Source organism: Grampus griseus, assembly GCF_964374135.1.
Source record: "Grampus griseus genome assembly, chromosome: 1".
NCBI lineage: Eukaryota > Metazoa > Chordata > Mammalia > Artiodactyla > Delphinidae > Grampus > Grampus griseus.
This window is the reverse complement of record NC_139017.1, coordinates 37,885,345-37,906,581: the sequence shown is the minus strand read 5'-3', so window position 1 is coordinate 37,906,581 and position 21,237 is coordinate 37,885,345. Positions and strand designations below refer to the sequence as shown.

General features: G+C 37.9%; 1 protein-coding gene across 1 annotated transcript in view; it reads right to left on the bottom strand.

Annotated features, from left to right (window-relative positions):
* HMCN1 (hemicentin 1) overlaps positions 1-21,237 on the bottom strand; it is a gene marked incomplete at its 5' end in the record, with an annotated part of 521,222 nt that overhangs the window by 2,024 nt on the left and 497,961 nt on the right. Inside the window, 2 exons of the mRNA XM_082648266.1 lie at positions 1,066-1,192; positions 19,985-20,104. Of these exons, the coding sequence (XP_082504392.1) occupies positions 1,066-1,192; positions 19,985-20,104 (247 nt within the window). The remainder of the gene's footprint in view (positions 1-1,065; positions 1,193-19,984; positions 20,105-21,237) is intronic.

Here is a 21,237-nt window from a genome sequence, read left to right as displayed (position 1 = left end):
AATTAGGACTCCTGAAAAAAAACTTCCTTCTGTATTTGCCTTCCACATGATTTTAGATTAAACATACTATATTTTCTTTTTCCAGGGCCCACAGTGGTTGTTTTTGAGTCATCATGACTTTTAAATTGTCTGCCAGAAATCACTGGTAATAAAGAGTAAAACTAAAAAAAAAAAGTACAAAGGACCATGTTCTGAAGATAGGGATTCTTCAGTCATAGTATTTTTAAAAGTATCCTAAGTCTGCACTTTTAATTTTTCCCCTTTCCTTCCTATTACCCTCAGACAGATTACAAATAGGTTTTTGATGGATCCTGGCTAGTCCACACTTGACCATGTTACAGTAACATGGTAGTCACCGCTGAGAGGAAAACAAAGTGTGAGATCCAACCAGCATTTGGTTTCAGAACCACCTTATTAGTGGGTCCTATTCATTATGGCTATTATCTCATTTTCCAAGCACCCCACTAACTTGGTACCTAAACAGAATACATTTCTGTAAGGGGAGGGAGAAAATAGAAGAGTGGTTTATTCAGAACCCAGAAAAGACAGCGTTTCAGACAGCAGGATACGTAAGCAAGATGAGATGTGAATGGACAGACCACTGACTCATCTTTGCTCTCCTCCACGCTCTCATGGAGTCATGTTGACTCATCACCATAACAGCCATGATACTTCTTGGAGCGCTCTAACGGCTGAGCGCCCTGAAAACCCTGAGGCAACACCAACGGAAATGAGACAATTTCAAAGAAAAGCAGGCTCTATCACCCTATAAAATGCTTCCTGCTGAGACAGAATTCTAGATGTTGTCTGGTGGATTACATGCTGGGGAGACTTGCTCCAAGAAACCCTGCAGCTCAAAGTGATGGTTTCAGCTGCAGTGGCTGCTGCAGGATGAGCTCATTTTTTGCCAGTTCACTGAAGAAGGAACACATCGTAACTCTCTATCCCTGGGGGGCTATTGACTTCCTGTGAGTGAAACATGACTGCAGACAGGGGTTGTTGGTCAAGGAGAGAGAGGAAGAAGGATTTTCAAAAGCATGTCTGGGAAGAGAAGGCAAGACATACCCTGACACAGGATCCCGTTGGTAGTCGGGTGGACAGGGCGTCTGGATGCATTGGTAACTTCCTCTCATATTGAAGCACATGCGATTCGGCCCACAGTGCACATTCTGCTCCAGACACTCATCAACATCTACAATAGCACAAGGAACATGCACCATCAGCAACTCGGGTCAGAACATACCATCAGGGCAGGCATTGTGGATACTGGACTGGAACGTTGAGCGCTAGCTTTCTCCTCGCCATGAATGAACTTGGTAGCTGCACTTAAGCTTCTTCACCCACCAAGTGGGGATCCTGATTCCTGGTGTGCTATTTCCCAGACTCCTCTAAGTTTTTTTTTTTCTTTTAACATCTTTATTGGAGTATAATTGCTTTACAATGGTGTGTTAGTTTCTGCTTTAAGACAAAATGAATCAGTTATATATATACATATGTTCCCATATCTCTTCCCTCTTGCGTCTCCCTCCCTCCGACCCTCCCTAACCCACCCGTCCAGGCGGTCACAAAGAACCGAGATGATCTCCCTGTGCTATGCGGCTGCTTCTCACTAGCTATCTACCTTACGTTTGGTAGTGTATATATGTCCATGCCTCTCTCTCGCTTTGTCACAGCTTACCCTTCCCGCTCCCCATATCCTCAAGTCCATTCTCTAGTAGGTCTGTGTCTTTATTCCTGTCTTACCCCTAGGTTCTTCATGACATTTTTTTTCTTAAATTCCATATATATGTGTTAGCATATGGTATTTGTCTCTCTCTTTCTGACTTACTTCACTCTGTATGACAGACTCTAGGTCTATCCACCTCATTACAAATAGCTCAATTTCATTTCTTTTTATGGCTGAGTAATATTCCATTGTATATATGTGCCACATCTTCTTTATCCATTCACCCGATGATGGACACTGAGGTTGCTTCCATCTCCGGGCTATTGTAAATAAAGCTGCAATGAATATTTTGTTACATGACTCTTTGAATTATGGTTTTCTCAGGGTATATGCCCAGTAGTGGGATTGCTGGGTCACATGGTAGTTCTATTTGTAGTTTTTTTTTTTTTTTTTAACATCTTTATTGGGGTATAATTGCTTTACAATGGTGTGTTAGTTTCTGCTTTATAACAAAGTGAATCAGTTATACATATACATATGTTCCCGTATCTCTTCCCTCTTGCGTCTCCCTCCCTCCCACCCTCCCTATCCCGCCCCTCCAGGCTGTCACAAAGCACCAAGCCAATATCCCTGTGCCATGCGGCTGCTTCCAACTAGCTATCTACCTTACTACGTTTGTTAGTGTGTATATGTCCATGACTCTCTCTCGCCCTGTCACAGCTCACCCTTCCCCCTCCCCATAACCTCAAGTCCGTTCTCTAGGAGGTCTGCATCTTTATTCCTGCCTCACCTCTAGGTTCTTCATGACATTTTTTTTTTCTTAAATTCCATATATATGTGTTAGCATACGGTATCTGTCTTTTTCTTTCTGACTTACTTCACTCTGTATGACAGACTCTAGGTCTATCCACCTCATTACAAATAGCTCAATTTTGTTTCTTTTTATGGCTGAGTAATATTCCATTGTATATATGTGCCACATCTTCTTTATCCATTCACCCGATGATGGACACTGAGGTTGCTTCCATCTCCGGGCTATTGTAAATAGAGCTGCAATGAATATTTTGTTACATGACTCTTTGAATTATGGTTTTCTCAGGGTATATGCCCAGTAGTGGGATTGCTGGGTCACATGGTAGTTCTATTTGTAGTTTTTAAGGAACCTCCATAGTGTTCTCCACAGTGGCTGTATCAATTTACATTCCCACCAGCAGTGCAAGACGGCTTCCTTTTCTCCACACCCTCTCCAGCATTTATTGTTTCTAGATATTTTGATGATGGCCATTCTGACTGGTGTGAGATGATATCGCATTGTAGTTTTGATTTCCATTTCTCTAATGATTAATGAAGTTGAGCATTATTTCATGTGTTTGTTGGCCATCTGTATATCTTCTTTGGAGAAATGTCTATTTAGATCTTCTGCCCGTTTTTGGATTAGGTTGTTTGTTTTTTTGTTATTGAGCTGCATGAGCTGCTTGTAAATTTTGTAAATTAATCCTTTGTCAGTTGCTTCATTTGCAAATATTTTCTCCCATTCTGAGGGTTGTCTTTTGGTGTTGTTTATGGTTTCCTTTACTGTGCAAAAGCTTTGAAGTTTCATTAGGTCCCATTTGTTTATTTTTGTTTTTATTTCCATTTCTCTAGGAGGTGGGTCAAAAAGGATCTTGCTGTGATTTATGTCATAGAGTGTTCTTCCTATATTTTTCTCTAAGAGTTTCATAGTGTCTGGCTTTACATTTAGGTCTTTAATCCATTTTGAGCTTATTTTTGTGTATGGTGTTAGGGAGTGATCTAATCTCATACTTTTACATGTACTGTCCAGTTTGTCCAGCACCACTTATTGAAGAGGCTGTCCTTTCTCCACTGTACATTCCTGCCTCCTTTATCAAAGATAAGGTGACCGTATGTGCGTGGATTTATCTCTGGGCTTTCTATCCTGTTCCATTGATCTATATTTCTGTTTTTGTGCCAGTACCATACTGTCTTGATTACTGTAGCTTTGTAGTATAGTCTGAAGTCAGGGAGCCTGATTCCTCCAGTTTCGTTTTTCGTTCTCAAGATTGCTTTGGCTATTCAGGGTCTTTTGTGTTTCCATACAAATTGTGAAATTTTTTGTTCTAGTTCTGTGAAAAATGCCAGTGGTAGTTTGATAGGGATTGCACTGCATTTGTAGATTGCTTTCGGTGGTACAGTCATTTTCACAGTATTGATTCTTCCAATCCAAGAACACGGAACATCCATCTATTTGTATCATCTTTAATTTCTTTCATCAGTGTCTTATAATTTTCAGCATACAGGTCTTTTGTCTCCTTAGGTAAGTTTATTCCTAGATATTTTATTCTTTTTGTTGCAATGGTAAGTGGGAGTCTTTTCTTGATTTCACTTTCAGATTTTTCATCATTAGTGTATAGGAATGCCAGAGATTTCTGTGCATTAATTTTTTATCCTGCTACTTTACCAAATTCATTGATTAGCTCTAGTAGTTTTCTGGTAGCATCTTTAGGATTCTCTATGTATAGTATCATGTCACCTGCAAACAGTGACAGCTTTACTTCTTCTTTTCCAATTTGGATTCCTTTTATTTCCTTTTCTTCTCTGCTTGCTGTGGCTAAAACTTCCAAAACTATGTTGAATAAGTGGTGAGAGTGGGCAACCTTGTGTTGTTCTTGATCTTAGTGGAAATGGTTTCAGTTTTCACCATTGAGGACGATGTTGGCTGTGGGATTGTCATATATGGCCTTTATTATGTTGAGGAAAGTTCCCTCTATGCCTACTTTCTGCAGGGTTTTTATCATAAATGGGTGTTGAATTTTGTCAAAAGCTTTCTCTGCATCTATTGAGATGATCATATGGTTTTTCTTCTTCAGTTTAATATAGTGTATCACGCTGATTGATTTGCGTATATTGAAGAATCCTTGCATTCCTGGAATAAACCCCACTTGATCATGGTGTATGATCTGTTTAATGTGCTGTTGGATTCTGTTTGCTAGTATTTTGTTGAGGATTTTTGCATCTATGTTCATCAGTGATATTGGCCTGTAGTTTTCTTTCTTTGTGACATCCTCGTCTGGTTTTGGTATCAGGATGATGGTGGCCTCGTAGACTGAGTTTGGGAGTGTTCCTCCCTCTGCTGTATTTTGGAAGAGTTTCAGAAGGATAGGTGTTAGCTCTTCCCTAAATGTTGTATAGAATTCGCCTGTGAAGCCATCTGGTCCTGGGCTTTTGTTTGTTGGAAGATTTTTAATCACCGTTTCAATTTCAGTGCTTGTGATTGGCCGTTCATAATTTCTGTTTCTACCTGGTTCACTGTTGGCAGGTTGTGCCTTTCTAAGAATTTGTCCATTTCTTCCAGGTTGTCCATTTTATTGGCACAGAGTTGCTTGTAGTAATCCCTCATGATCTTTTGTATTTCTGCAGTGTCAGTTGTTACTTCTCCTTTTTCATTTTTAATTCTATTGATTTGAGTCTTCTCCCTTTTTTTCTTGATGAGTCTGGCTAATGGTTTATCAATTTTGTTTATCTTCTCAAAGAACCAGCTTTTAGTTTTATTGATCTTTGCTATTGTTTCCTTCATTTCTTTTTCATTTATTTCTGATCTGATTTTTATGATTTCTTTCCTTTTGCTAAGTTTGGGGTTTTTTTGTTCTTCTTTCTCTAATTGCTTTAGGTGCAAGGTTAGGTTGTTTATTCGAGATGTTTCCTGTTTCTTAAGGTAGGATTGTATTGATATAAAGTTCCCTCTTAGAACTGCTTTTGCTGCATCCCATAGATCTTGGGTCGTCGTGTCTCCATTGTCATTTGTTTCTAGGTATTTTTTTATTTCCTCTTTGATTTCTTCAGTGATCACTTCGTTATTAAGTAGTGTATTGTTTAGCCTCCATGTGTTTGTATTTTTTACAGATCTTTTCCTGTAATTGATATCTAGTCTCATAGCGTTGTGGTTGGAAAAGATACTTGATACAATTTCAATTTTCTTAAATTTACCAAGGCTTGATTTGTGACCCAAGATATGATCTATCCTGGAGAATGTTCCATGAGCACTTGAGAAAAATGTGTATTCTGTTGTTTTTGGATGGAATGTCTTATAAATGTCAATTAAGTCCATCTTGTTTAATGTATCACTTAAAGCTTGTGTTTCCTTATTTATTTTCATTTTGGATGATCTGTCCATTGGTGAAAGTGGGGTGTTAAAGTCCCCTACTCTGAATGTGTTACTGTCAATTTCCCCTTTTATGGCTGTTAGTATTTGCCTTATGCATTGAGGTGCTCCTATGTTGGGTGCATAAATATTTACAATTGTTATATCTTCTTTTTGAATCGATCCCTTGATCATTATGTAGTGTCCTTGTCTCTTCTAATAGTCTTTATGTCTATTTTGTCTGCTATGAGAATTACTACTCCAGCTTTCTTTTGGTTTCCATTTGCATGAAATATCTTTTTCCATACCCTTACTTTTAGTCTGTATGTGTTTCTAGGTCTGAAGTGGGTCTCTTGTAGAAAGAAAAATGTGGAGCACTTCACGAATTTGTGTGTCATCTTTGCGCAGCGGCCATGCTAATCTTCTCTGTATTGTTCCAATTTTAATATATGTGCTGCCGAAGTGAGCACTCTATTTATATTTAAACATATGTGAAAAGACATTGAAAATAAGAGCTATAAAAGTAGAAGGGAAGCTACTAAGAAACCTGTTCTTTATATTTAGAAACAGAATGCATTTGAGTTTTGTAAAGCTAATAATACTTTAAGTTCACTAAAAACAAGCTAAAAATTTAAAGGGCACTTGTGAATCTTTCTGTAAAGTGAAGAATCTCTTTAAAACATGAGTGATCGGGCTTCCCTGGTGGTGCAGTGGTTCAGAGTCCACCTGCCGATGCAGGGGACACGGGTTCGTGCCCCGGTCCGGGAGGATCCCACATGCAGCGGAGTGGCTGGGCCCGTGAGCCATGCCCGCTGGGCCTGCGTGTCCGGAGTCTGTGCTCCGTGACGGGAGAGGCCACAACAGTGAGAGGCTCGCGTACCGCAACAAAACAAAAGAAAACAAAACATGAGTGATCCATGATCCTTCCCTAGTATTTTCTTTTGTAAGTTCAAATTGTTGAGTGGGAAGCAGTGTAGTGGAAATTAAAGAAGTTATAAATTTAGGGGAGACTGTACAGTTCATTCAGATCTTGTGGTGAGAAACTGAGTAAAGAAAAAAAAACAGGATCAAGAACCATAATCAAGTTTGATCAAATCTGAACTGTGTAGGAGCCAGCCTCAGTTGTTTCAGGTGGGATGCTCTCCCTAAAGTATCTCTCCCTAGGATATTGGGGGGACATGCAAATGAAATGCTCTTTATTTTGTTTTCTATACAAAGTTGTTAAATAAAAACACTCTTAAATCACCAAAATTAAGAAGCATCAAGATGAAGCTAAAAGAAACTTATTTTTGAGCTTTCTGAAAATGAGTGTTTTTAAGCCATGATTCTTGAGGTCCATATTTGAGCATCAGGAGATCTGTGAATGAAAACGTTTCTGTGTGCGAGTGTGTAGGTACACATGCATGATAAAGCAAGGCTAAGATTGGACCCTCCTTCCAGAAAATTTATCAGTCATAGAGTTCAACACAATTTAAAGGATTAAGACCCCAAAGTTAGGAATTGTATTTTAGAGCAATAGTTTCAAACTGTGCTATCTGTATTCCCCTGGTAGTGCATGAAAATTCCCAGCAATTTGAGAGCAGGCAAATATTTTGGGAATCAATTTCCATTCAGATTTAAAAAAAATTTTTTAGTAAAGTAAAGTTGATTTACAATGTTGTGTTAGTTTCAGATGTACAGCAAAGTGATTCAGTTATACATACATATATATGTATATATATTCTTTTTCAGATTCTTCTCCCTTATAGGTTATTACAAAATACTGAGTATAATTCCCTGTGCTATACAGTAGTTCCTTGTTGGTTATCTATTTTATATATAGTAGTGTGTATATGTTAATCCCAAACTCCTAATTTAGCCCTCCCCCCTTTTCCCCTTTGGTAACCGTAAGTTTTTTTTCTGTGTCTATTAGTCTATTTCTGTTTTGTATACTTCAATTTTTTTTTAAGATTCCACATGTAAATGATATCATATGATATTTGTCATTCTCTGACTTCATTTAGTATGAAAATCTCTAGGTCCATCTATGTTGCTGCAAATGGCATCAGTTCATTCTTTTTATGGCTAACATTCCATTGTATATATATACCACATTGTCCTTATCCATTCCTCTGTCGATGGACATTTAGATTGCTTCCATGTCTTGGCTATTGTAAATAGTGCTGCAGTGAACATTGGGGTGCATGTATATTTTCGAATTATGGTTTCCTCTGGATATATGCCCAGGAGTAAAGTAGCAGGATCATATGGTAGCTCTACTTTTAGCTTCTTAAGGTACCTCTGTGCTGTTCTCCATAGTGGCTGTATCAATTTACATTCCAACCAACAGTGTAGAAGGGTTCTGTTTTATCCATACCCTCTCCAGCATTTATTATTTTGAGACTTTTTGATGAGGTCCATTCTGATCAGTGTGAGATGATACCTCATTGTAGTTTTGATTTGCATTTCTCTAACCATTAGGCATGAGCATCTTTTCATGTGCCTTTTGGCCATCTGTATGTCTTCTTTGGAAAAGTGTCTATTTAGAGCTTCTGCCCATTTATTGATTGGGTTGTTTTCTTTTGGTCATGAGCTGTTTGTATGTCTTGGAGGTTAATCCCTGTCAGTAGCAGCATTCACAAATATTTTCTCCCATTTTGTAGGTTGTCTTTTCATTTTGTTTATGGTTTCCTTTGCTCTGCAAAAGCTTTTAAGTTTCATGAGGTCCCATTTGTTCCTATTTTATTTTTATTTTTATTTCTGTTACTCAGGAGACAGATTCAAAAAGATATTGCTATGATGTATGTCAAAGAGTATCCTGCCTATGTTTTCCTTTAGGAGTTTTATAGTATCTGGCTTTACATATAGGTCTTTAACCCATTCTGAGTTTATTTTTGTGCATGGTGTTAGAGAGTGTTCTAATTTCATTCTCTTACATGTAGCTGTCCTTTCCCAGCATTACTTATTGAACAGGCTGTCTTTTCTCTATTGTATAGTCTTGCCTCCTCTGTTGTAGATTACTTTACCATAGGTGTGTGGGTTTATTTCCTGGCTTTCTATCCTGTTCCATTGATCTATGTTTGTGTGCCAGTACCATACTGTTTTGATTACTGTAGCTTCATAGTATAGTCTGAAGTAGGGGCGGCTGATTCCTCTAGCTGTTTTTCTGTCTCAAGATTGCTTTGGCTATTTGGGGTCTTTTGTGTTTCCATACAAATTTTAGAATTATTTGTTCTGGTTCTGTGAAAAATGCCATTGGTAATTTGATAGGGACTGCATTAAATCTGCAGTTTGCCTCGGGTAGTATAGTCATGTTGTCAGTATTGATTGTTCCAATCCAAGAACATGGTATATCTTTCCATCTGTTTGTTATTTTTGATTTCTTTCATCAGCATCTTATAATTTTCAGAGTATAGGTCTTTTTTCTCCTTAGGTAAGTTTCGTTTTTTTTTTTTTTTTCCTTAGGTAGGTTTATTCCTAGGTATTTTATTCTTTTTGATGCAATGGTAAATGGGATTGTTTCCTTAATTTCTCTTTCTGATCTTTCATTGTTAGTGTATAGAAATGCAAAAGATTTCAGTGTATTTTGTATCCAGCAACTTTACTGAATTTATTAAGGTCTAGTAGTTTTTTTCATTGCATCTTTAGGATTTTCTATGTATAGTATCATGTCATCTGCAAATAGTGACAGTTTTACTTCTTCTTTGCCAATCTGGCTTCCTTTTATTTCTTTTTCTTCTCTGAATGCCATGCCTAGGACTTCCAAAATAATGTTGAATAAAAGTGGAGTGTGGATATCCTTGTCTTGTTCCTGATCTTAGAGGAAATGCTTTCAGCTTTTCACCATTGAATATAATTTTAGCTGTGGGTTTGTTATATATGGCCTTTATGATGTTGAGGTAGGTTCCCTCTATGCCCACTGTCTGGAGACTTTTTTTTTTTTAATCATAAATGGATGTTGAATTTTACCAAAAGCTTTTTCTGCATCTATTGAGATGATCATATGGTTTTTATTCTTCAATTTGTTACTGTGGTATATCACACTGATTGATTTGTGGATATTGAAAAATCCTTGCATCCCTGGGGTAAATTCCACTTGATCATGGTGTATGATACTTTTAATGTATTGTTGGATTTAGTTTGCTAGTATTTTGAGGAGTTTTGCACCTGTGTTCATCAGTGGTATTGGCCTGTGTTTTTTCTTTTTTTGTGGTATCTTTGCCTGGCTTTGGTATCAGAGTGATGGTGGCCTCATTGAATGAGTTTGGAAGTGTTCCTTCCTCTGCAAGTTTTTGGAACAGCTTCAGAAGGATAGGTGTTAACTCTTTTCTAAATGTTTGATAGAACTTGCCTGTGAAGCCATTTGGTCCTGGGCTTTTGTTTGTTTGAAATATTTTAATCAGTTTCACTTTCAGTACTTGTGATTATTCTGTTCATATTTCCTATTTCTTCCTGATTCAGTCTTGGGAGATTGTACCTTCCTAGGAATTTGTCCATTTTTTTCTAGGCTGTCCATGTTATTGGCATATAGTTGCTTTTAGTATGGTCCTTTGTATTTCTGTAGTTTCAGTTGTAACACCTCCTTGTTCATTTCTGATTTTATTGATTTGGGCCCTCTCACTTTTTTTCTTGATGAGTCTGAAGGTTTATCAATTTTGTTTATCTTTTCAAAGAACTGGCTTTTATTTTCACTTTAATACTCTGACTTTATTTTATTTAAAAAAATTTTATTGGAGTATAATTGATTTACAATGTTATGTTAGTTTCAGGTGTATAGCACAGTAATTCAGTTATATATATACATAGGTTCATTCTTTTTTAAAGAACCAGATTTCAGTTTTACTGATATTTTCTACTGTTTTCTGTTCATCTCTATTTCATTTATTTCTACTCTGATCTTTATGATTTCTTTACTTCTACTAACTTTGGGTTTTGTTTATTCTTCTTTCTGTAATTGCTTTAGGTGTAAGGTTAGGCTGTTTGAGACTTTTCTTATTTCCTGAGGTAAGCTTGTACAGCTATAAACGTCTCTCTTAGAACTGCTTTTTCTGTGTCCCATAGGTTTTGGATCGTCATGTTTTTGTTTTCATTTGTCTCTAGGTATTTTTTGATTTCCTCTGCTTTCTTCAGTGATCTGTTTGTTTAGTAGCATACTGTTTAGCCTCCATGTGTTTGTGTTTTTTGCAGTTTTTTTCTTGTAGTTGATTCCTAATCTCATAGCATTGCGGTCAGAAAAGATGCTTGATTATGATTTCAATTTTCTTAAATTTACTGAAGCTTGCTTTGTGGCCCAGAATGTGATCAGTCCTAGAGTATGTTCCATTTGAACTTGAATGTGTATTCTGCTGTTTTTGGATGGAATGCTCTATAAACATCAATTAAGTCCATCTGGTCTAATGTGTCACTTAAGTGCTGTGTTTCCTTACTGATTTTCTGTCTGGATGATCTGTCCATTGATATAAATGGGGTGTTAAAGTCCCCCGCTATTACTATGCTACTGTCAATTTCTCCTTTTATGTCCGTTAATAATTGCCTCACATATTATGGTGCTCCTATGTTGGGTGCGTATATTGGGTTGGCCAACAAGTTCGTTTGGGTTTTTCTGTAACATCTTAAGGAAAAACCTGAAAGAACTTTTGGCCAACCCAATATAGTTACAATTGTTATCTCTTCTTCTTAGATTGATTCCTTGATCATTATGTAGTGTTCTTCTTTGTCTCTTTTAGCAGTCTTTATTTTAAAGTCTCTTTTGTCTGATACGAGTATTGCTACTGCAGCTTTCTTTTGATTTCCATTTGCATGGAATATCTTTTTCCATTCCCTTACTTTCAGTCTGTATGTGTCCCTATATCTGAAGTAGTCTCTTGTAGACTATATATATACCAGTCTTGTTTTTCTATCAATTTATCCGTTTGTAAACATGTCTTTTGGTTAGAGCATTTAATCCATTTATATTTAAGGTAATTATTTATATGTATGTTCTTACTGCCATTTTGTTAATCCTTTTGGATTTGTTTTTGTAGGTGTTTTTTCTTCCCTTCCTCTTTTGTTCTCTTCTCTTGTGATTTGATGACTATCTTTAGAATTGTGTTTGGATTCCATTTTTTTTTTGTGTGTGTGTATATCTGTTATAGATTTTTGGTTTGCATTTGCCATTAGGTTTTCATATAGCTGTCTATATATATACATGATTGTTTTAAGTTGCTGATCTCTTAATTTCAAGTGCACTTCAAGTATCCTGCATTTTTACTGTCTTCTCACGATTACTGGGTTAGATATCATATTTGAATATGGATGATTTCCTACCTTTACTGTAGGTTTGCCTTTACCAGTGAGCTTTCCCATTTTGTAATCTTCTTGTTTCTAGTTGTGGCCTTTTCTTTTTCACCTAGAGACGTTCCCTAAGCATTTGTTGTAAAGCTGGTTTGGTGGTACTGAATTCTTTTGGCTTTTGCTTGTCTGTAAAGCTTTTGATTTCTCCATCAAAATCTGAATGAGAGCCTTGCTGGGTAGAGAATCCTAGGTTGTGGGGTTTTCCCTTTCATCACCTTATTGTACCACTCTCTTCTGGCCAGATTTTCTGCTGAAAAATCAGCTGATAACATACAAGGGAAGCCCCATGAGGTTATTTGTTGCTTTTCCCTTGTTGCTTTTAATATTTTCTCTTTGTCAGTTTGATTACTATGTGCCTTGGCATGTTCCTCCTTTGGTTGATCCTGTATGGTACTCTCTCCACTTTCTGGACATGGGTTACTGCTTCCTTTTCCATGTTAGGGAATTTTTGGCTATTATCTCTTTATATCTCCTCAGGCCCTTTCCCCCTCTCTCCTCCTTCTGGGACCTCTATTATGTGAATGTTGGTACGTTTGATGTTGTCCCAGAGGTCTCTTAAACTATCCTCATTTCTTTTCATTTTTTTCTTTATTCTGTTATGTGGCAGTGATTTCCACCACTCTGTCTTCCAGCTCACTTTATCCATTCTCTGCCTCACTTACTCTGCTACTGATTCCTTCTAGTGTGTTTTGCACTTCAGTTATTGTATTCAACTCTGTTTGGTTGTTCTTTATATTTTCTATCTCTTAGTTAAAAACTTCTTGTAACTTCTTGCTCTGTGCATCCATTGTTTTCCTGAGTTCTTGGATCATCTTTATGATCATTACTCTGAACTCTTTCTCAGGTACATTGTCTATCTCCACGTCACTTAGTTGTTCTTCTGGGGTTTTATCTTGTTCCTTGGTCTGGAACGTACTCCCCTCTCCCTCATTTTGTCTAGATTTCTATTTGTATTTTTATGTATGTGGAAGGTTAGTTATGTTTCTTGACCTTGGAGAAGTGGCTCCCTGTAGGGGATGTCCTATGTGTCCCAGAAGTACACTCTCTTCTTGTCACCAAGGGCCAGGGACCAAGCTAGTCCTGGGGTAGGTTCTTATCTGTGTCTGTGGACTCAGTTCTGCAGGCTGCCAGACTGTAGTTTTCTTGCTTCTGGTGGGTGAAGCTGGGTCTTGACCCTGTGGTGGGTAGGGCCATGTCAAAGAGCATGTCTAGAGGTGGCTGTGGGCTCAGGAAGTCCTTATGCAGCCTGTCTGCTGATGTGTGGGGCTGTGTTCCTGCCCTGTTGCTTTGTGTTCCTGCCCTGTTGCTTGTTTGGCCTGAGGTGTCCAGAATTGGGGCCTACAGTCTGTTGGGTGAGGCCAGATCATGGTACCAAGATGGCAGCCTCTAGGGGAGCTCATGCTAATAAATAATCCCCCGTACCTCTGCCAGTGGTGTCCTTGTCCCCACAGTGAGCCACAGCTGCCCCCCCACCTCCTCAGGAAATCCTCCAGGACCAGCAGGTAGGTCTGGCCCAGGCTCCTAAAGAAGTCACTGCTTTTGCCCTGGGTCATGGTGTACACAAGACCTTCTATGCACCCTCCAAGAGTGGGTCTCTGTTTCCCCTACTCCTGTGGAGCTCCTGGACTCAAGCCCTGCTGGCCTTCAACATCAAGTGCTCTGGGCGCTCCTTCTCCCAATGCCAGAACCCCAGGCTGGGAGCCTGACATGGGGTTCAGAACTCACTCCTGTGGGAGAACTTCTGTGATATAACTGTTCTCCAGTTTGTGGGTTGCCCACCTGGGGGTCATAGGGTTTGATTATATTGCGAGTGAGCCCCTTGTACCGTCTCGTTGGGTTTCTTCTTCTTTTATTTTTTTTTAACATCTTTATTGGAGTATAATTGCTTTACAATGGTGTGTTAGTTTCTGCCTTATAACAAAGTGAATCAGTTATACATATACACATGTTCCCATTTCTCTTCCCTCCTGCATCTCCCTCCCTCCCACCCTCCCTATCCCACCCCTCTAGGCAGTCACAAACCACCTAACTGATCTCCCTGTGCTATGCAGCTGCTTCCTACTAGCTATCCACTTTATGCTTGATAGTGTATATATGTCCATGCCTCTCTCTCACCTTGTCACAACCTACTCCTCCCCCTCCCCATATCCTCAAGTCCGTGCTCTAGTAGGTCTGTGTCTTTATTCCTGTCTTACCCCTAGGTTCTTCATGACCTTTTTTTCCCTTAGATTCCATATATATGTGTTAGCATATGGTATTTGTTTTTCTCTTTCTGACTTACTTCACTCTGTATGACAGACTCTAGGTCCATCCACCTCACCACAAATAACTCAATTTTGTTTCTTTTTATGGCTGAGTAATATTCCATTGTATATATGTGCCACATCTTCTTTATCCATTCATCTGTAGATGGACACTGAGGTTGCTTCCATGTCCTGGCTATTGTAAATAGTGCTGCAATGAACATTTTGGTACATGACTCTTTTTGAATTATGGTTTTCTCAGGGTATATGCCCAGTAGTGGGATTGCTGGGTCGTATGGTAGTTCTATTTGTAATGTCTTTGGATGTAGACTATCTTTTTTGTTAGGTTCCAGTCTTTTTTTAAATCAGTGGTTGTTGAGCAGTTAGTTGTGATTTTGTTGTGCTTTTGAGAGGATGTGAGCTCAAGATCCAGCTACTCCACCATCTTGTCCTGCTCTCCATTCAGATTTTGATTTTCCCTCCTAAGTTCTCCTTCCTAAAATCAATCTGCTTGAGAATTTCCTATGGCCTGGAGTTCTCCTTTCCCAAACTCTTCCCTCTTACATCCTTCTTCTGCTTTACAAAAAAATATTTCCACTAATTGCAAATTTCTTTATGATACAGGGTATAAAATGCTTCCAGGCACATAGGAAGGGTAAGAAAACTGGTGGCATATATTGATAGTGGCAGGCCTTATTTCATCATGGCTACAAACCATGGTCTTAGTTCTCCATTTTAAATTAGATTTCAGAAGTGAGCTAGCTGTCATAGGAACACCTACTAACACTTTTACTTGAACAGAAAAATGACTTTAGACATTTTTCTGACAGTCTGGTTGGTTTTACAATGAGTAAACACTTTTAAATTATATGGTGGTCATCCTCCAGTAACTGAGTTAAGTGTGCAGTTCCAAAGTTTTGATGAAAATACATTGAAAGCACGTAAACACCAATGCCAGAACTCACATTCTCTGTAACTATTTAAACATGGTAAGAAACTTTGGAGGTTGATTTTTACAAGTATGAGTGAAGGTTTTCAAATTTCTTTTTGGAGTAGGTAAACAAAAAATATGAAGACTAATTTTAGAGAAAGTTTAAGTCAATGGGCTGGACAGAGCCACTTGTAACATTTTCTTCTTTAGTATTTGAATAAACATAGATTCTGATGTATAATTGGACCCAAATCAGTTTTTTGGAGAGGTAGGTTCTAAAGGTCAAACGTACTTCAGTCATGGAATTGGTGCCACAACCAATGGGTATGTGTAACTATTATGTCATTTCATAGTAGTGACTCGGTATCTGCATGATGGTATTTATATTGATCTTGGGTTAAATTTGTGAAGTTTTTCGTGAACTCGTAAATAACTTGGAATATTACTATAAAAAAAAGGCGAGAAGATATTCCAAGAGACAGTATATAAATCGTGAAGAATAAATGTTGTGCTTTTGAGAGGATGTGAGCTCAAGATCCATCTACTCCACCATCTTGTCCAGAAATGCCATTTGCATTTCTGTGTCAAAAATGATCATTTTTAGATTTGGTTCCAAATATATTCCATTTCTTAAGGAAATGACATACAATGTAATTAGTTTCTTTAAACTTAACAGTAGTCTGTACAAAGTCAAAAGATATTAAGCTAGAATTATATGGAGTAAATCACTTACTTGACTTTTTCGTTACTTAGGTGTGCTGATAATGACATAATGTGCTTTCTATTACTCGTTTTATATTAGGACTAGTTTTCCTCCAGGAATGGAACAGAGTGAAACATGTTTTATTTCAGTTAAATCTTGCCTTTTGTCTCTGTAAACCAATTTCTAATTATGATTTTATCTGCCAGCAGTGCTCCATCTCCTTGACAAAATGAGATTGTCTCAGAATGAAGTGAAAAGCCCTTTAGGAAAACGTGAAAGAAATTCAATTAATCTTATCTTCTTTTCTCTCCATAAAAAAAATTCCCTGCCCATCCATACTCCAAATTTCATTTTAGCTTTAATTTTTAGAGTGAACTCATGCAGAAACATGGAGGCCAGTGGGCTACTAGGGTCCATGAAAATGGTGATTGGAGGCCAGAATCTGGACACACGTCCAGGCATAATAAGAACAGCTACCTTATCATAGATTTTCATTGGCTGCAAATAAATCTATCAGAGATTTGAGAATCTAATATACACAGTGTTTGTCTCTAGCTCCATAATAATGTACACTTCCTATAGAAGAGCTTTCATAAAGTATTTGAGCTTTGGAGAAGGTAGCCCTCCTTTGTCTTCTGTCTACTGCTATCTCCTCAGGAGTAAGCATCCTGTAGGCATTCACTCTAGTCACTCTGTTCATTCACTTTACTCATTGGTCTTAAAAAAAGAAGCTAGAAAAGATGGAGAAATCAGACTGTCTTCTGTTAACTGACAGTGTGGTGATGTTTGGTTTTTATAAAATATTATTAGAAAATTATTATGATAAAAAAGTATAGGGATTTCATAACATAAATATTATTGCTACAAGAAAAGAATACCAAGATGAGCTGAAAAACTTTCACAATAATTGCTTTAGAACATATGAGTGCATTTAACCAAGTGCTCTGGATACATTAAAAAAGTAGTTTAGGATAAGCACACTTGAAACATTTGTCTTATAGAGGGTGTAGAGTAATTCAGATTCTTGACAAACATTATGAATTGCTTCTTAAAACTTGGATAGATTAGAACACTCATTTCGAATGCAATGCCAACATGTAGTGTTCTTACAGTTTTAGAATTAGATTAACGGTGCTTAAAATTAGCATACGGATTTTTTAGTTTCTCCTCTCTGCTTCTGGGGCACATTATAATTGGTCATGTTTTTTGTTTTTCATTTTTTAGTCTGGTGACTTCCACTGTAGACTAGTCTTTGTCCTCATTCAGTGTCAAATTCACTTTAATATCCCTTTTATTACTGATGTTTCTATCACTAATGTATAAAGATTCAAAAATTTATCTGTGAATGAAAAGTAGCACTTTGTTCCTCATAAATGCCTCAAACACTTTCTAAAGCTATAAAGACTCCAAGTTATTCTTTAGAGTAAAGACTTCTTTAAAGGTCATAATTGTTGTCTCTCATGTTTTTTCTTAGACAACTTTTTAAAAAGTTAATTAATTAATTAATTATTGGCTGCATTGGGTCTTCGTTGCTGTGCACGGGCTTTCTCTAGTTGCGGCGAGTGGGGGCTACTCTTCATTGTGGTGCACGGGCTTCTCATTGCAGTGGCTTCTCTTGTCACAGAGCACGGGCTCTAGGCACGTGGGCTTCAGTAGGTGTGGCACGTGGCCTCAGCAGCTGTGGCTCTCGGGCTGTAGAGCGCAGACTCAGTAGTTGTGGCACACGGGCTTAGTTGCTCCACAGCATGTGGGATCCTCCTGGACCAGGGATCGAACCCATATCCCCTGCATTGGCAGGTGGATTCTTAACCACTGTGCCACCAGGGAAGTCCCTCATGTCTTTTTTTAAAACCACAAAAATATATAACTCATTTAAATTGCAAACATTTTAAATGATACCTGTTTCTGATTTGTGCACATTATTTTCCACTCTCTGGAGTAAAAGTGAAAGCTGAAAAATGTTTTGAAGTGAAGGAGTGACAAGGGCAACTAAAAAAAACAAACTGGAATAATTTACAGAAGAAAAAATCCTCTAATGAGAATATGACATAATATAACCCTTAAAAATCTGGCTAAAGGGGCTTCCCTCGTGGCGCAGTGGTTAGGAATCCACCTGCCAATGCAGGGGACATGGGTTCGAGCCCCAGTCCGGGAAGATCCCACATGCCGCGGAGCAAATAAGCCTGTGTGCCACAACTACTGAGCCCGTGTGCCACAACTACTGAAGCCCACATGCCAAGAGCCCGTGCTCCGTAAGAAGAGAAGCCACTGCAATGAGAAGCCCATGCACCACAATGAAGAGTCGCCCCCACCTGCTGCAACTAGAGAAAGCCCGCGCGCAGCAACGAAGACCCAATGCAGCCAAAAATAAATAAATAAAATAAATAAATTTATATGTATATATATATAAATCTGGCTAAGGAGTTTTCAGTCTGGCTGGTTATTCCAAATGCTTAGTATCTACCCCCTTCCTTCCTTGGTGCCTGGTGTACCTGTTGGGAGTGTAATGTTAGTGTTGTGCACTGCCACCTTTTCAGAACGATTCTTGGGTTGAAGAGCTGGAGAAGTTATAAAATATGGACAACGTAAGTGCTCTAACCTCTGTCTGCTCCCACAATACAATGACCCTGGTGTTCACAGCATCACAGGAGAGATAAAGGACCATTTCTGACATTGTGAGATCTGTGATCAAGTCCTACCCTTGCTCTTGATGGTTCTAGGACATTGAGACTCACATAACCACTCTGAGAATTAGTTTTATCATCTGTAGAATGGGTACAAATTATTGTTCTTGACAAAACTATACTGCTGATTAAAATGAGATAACGGTTGTTTTGGAAAAACATAAAACTATAATGTATGTATGTTCTTCCAGTATTTCAAAACTTAGTAAGATGTTCCTCACAGGGTAAGTTCTTCGTAAATGTTTGAGTGATGGCTGGGAGTAAAGGTTATTATTGAGTTCATTTTCCTTCTCCAGCCCACAGGATTAGTGGGGACTCTCAGGGAGTGTGATGGGTGAATGGGTTGAGTAAGCATGTGGAAGCTCATGGTAACTCGGGTGAAGCCATTGTGCATCCTGGTCTTGGCTTCTGGAACACATTTCCATGAGCTGCATCTTAGCAAGTCTTTTGTGAAGGGAAGTCTTTTATACATGACAGAAACTAATAAAATTCAGAGGCTTATTAAGACCTATATAATATTCTTAGATTTTGTCTATGGAATTGAGGTGGTTTCTTAGAAGATTTTAACGATTTATACAAGTTCATATTCTTTTGATCAAGGACACGTTACAACATACTAAACCTCATCAATATACAATGCTCCTTTCACATTTTTGTTTAACAATTTTGCTATTGAGATTGATTTTCTTTCTACCATCACTACACATTATCTAAAACAGTTATAACACCTACAGCCTTGTATGTTGATTATGCACTTATTTGCATGTCTGTCTCCACTAGACTCTAAGATCATAAAGGGAAGAGAGTGTACATTATTCATCTGTTTTAACCTCCTGCATCCTGCAACTCGGTCACATGATTGTTACTCATCATTTGACTCGAAGAATGAGTGGATTAATCAGTTACCCACTGATCACTAAGACAAAGTATAAAATAATGCCTAATACTGAGGTACATTTACTGAGCACTCTTCTCATTTCTCCTTTCTTCTTAGCTGAACTGTGAAAACATGTTTGAAGAGGTCTATTTCCATTTAGTTTTAAATATATATATATATATGATATGAAGTGGCTTAGGCATTCTTGCTCCTTCTGGTAAGACCATACCAAAAGTGTTTCTCAACTCTTCCTTTGCTTAATTGCTTTCTCCTGCTTGCAAAAGCAAGGATTATAGATTAAGTCTGACCCATGGGAATGTGAGAGGAGAGGAAGCAACTAGAAGAAAAATTATTAAAAAAAAAAGACATTTCTCACACTATATTCATTTTACGTTAAGTTGTAGCAATAAATGTCCCAATGTTTTCTCACCTTGACATGTTTTTCCATTGAGCATGAGTTGATAGCCAGGTGGGCAGATACACTGATAGCTCCCAAAGGTATTTTTACACTCATGCTGGCAGGTGTCTCTATTGTCACATTCATCAATATCTGTGCAGAAAAAAAGCAGTGTGTATAACCATGCGAAACAAAGGCAGAAACTGTGGCAGAATCAACTATAAACAAGTTGTTGATATACAACAGAAAACTTGATTTTATACTTGTGCTTAAAAACGTTCAGTGCTGTTTCATATCAGTATATTTTTAATGGAGTACAATATAAACTGTCCTGTATTATAAAATATGAACCTCTCTTCTGTGTATAAGCACATAGGAGCTGAAGCCCCAAACTGGCCAATTGCAATATTAGTTAAGTAATTAATATTGGAATGACAGATGAAACAGACCTGTACAGGATCCTAAACCACCAAGGTACTAAACTCTTGACAGAACACAGTAGAATTTACCTAAAAGATAAAGTTTCTATTGAGATTAATTGGGAAAATACTCGTTTCTATTTTGTTTAAAGTTTAGCAGCCTCTCTCTCTCCAACAGCCATGTCTATAGCAGATATCATTAAGTGGAGGCGGTTTTATCTTTGTGATAGGAATATTCATCCAACTTCATACAACTGTAAAGTACTAATGGCAACTAGATATACATATAGTTGCTATGTTACTTTGGGCCAGCCACTTAACTTCTCAGGATCTCAGTTGATTCTTCTGCCAACAGGAGTCACTGATACAATCTCCCTACTTCACAGGCTTGTTGGAAGGTTCAAACATGTAATATATGAAAAACAAATTATAAAGAGCTAAGCTACCTGCTATTACTAAACAAAGTCAAGAAAACAGCAATAAAAAGAGTGGGAATAGATAGTAAAAAAATTAATTGATATTTGCTTTCAGAATCAGGGATGGGATTTGAGAAGCCTCAGATTTCTTGTCTCAGTTGTGTTTTGCCTAATATTAAAATGTGCCAACCAGTGTTAGAAGGAAGAGAATGTGGTATGAAATGGAAGCAGGAGTGCTGAGGGCTGGAAGTAAAGGGAAGACAAAGTGAAACCCTGGAGATGGCTCAGCAAAAGGACCTGTTCATTGTGCATCTGCTCAGATGATAAATGCAATGACTCAAAATCTGTTAATGACAAACGCTCATCAAACATTTGTCATTGTTTTTGCCCCAGTTTGGTTAACCAAAGCACTCACTGCAGAACTTTTGGTATATTTTTACTTTTTCCCTTT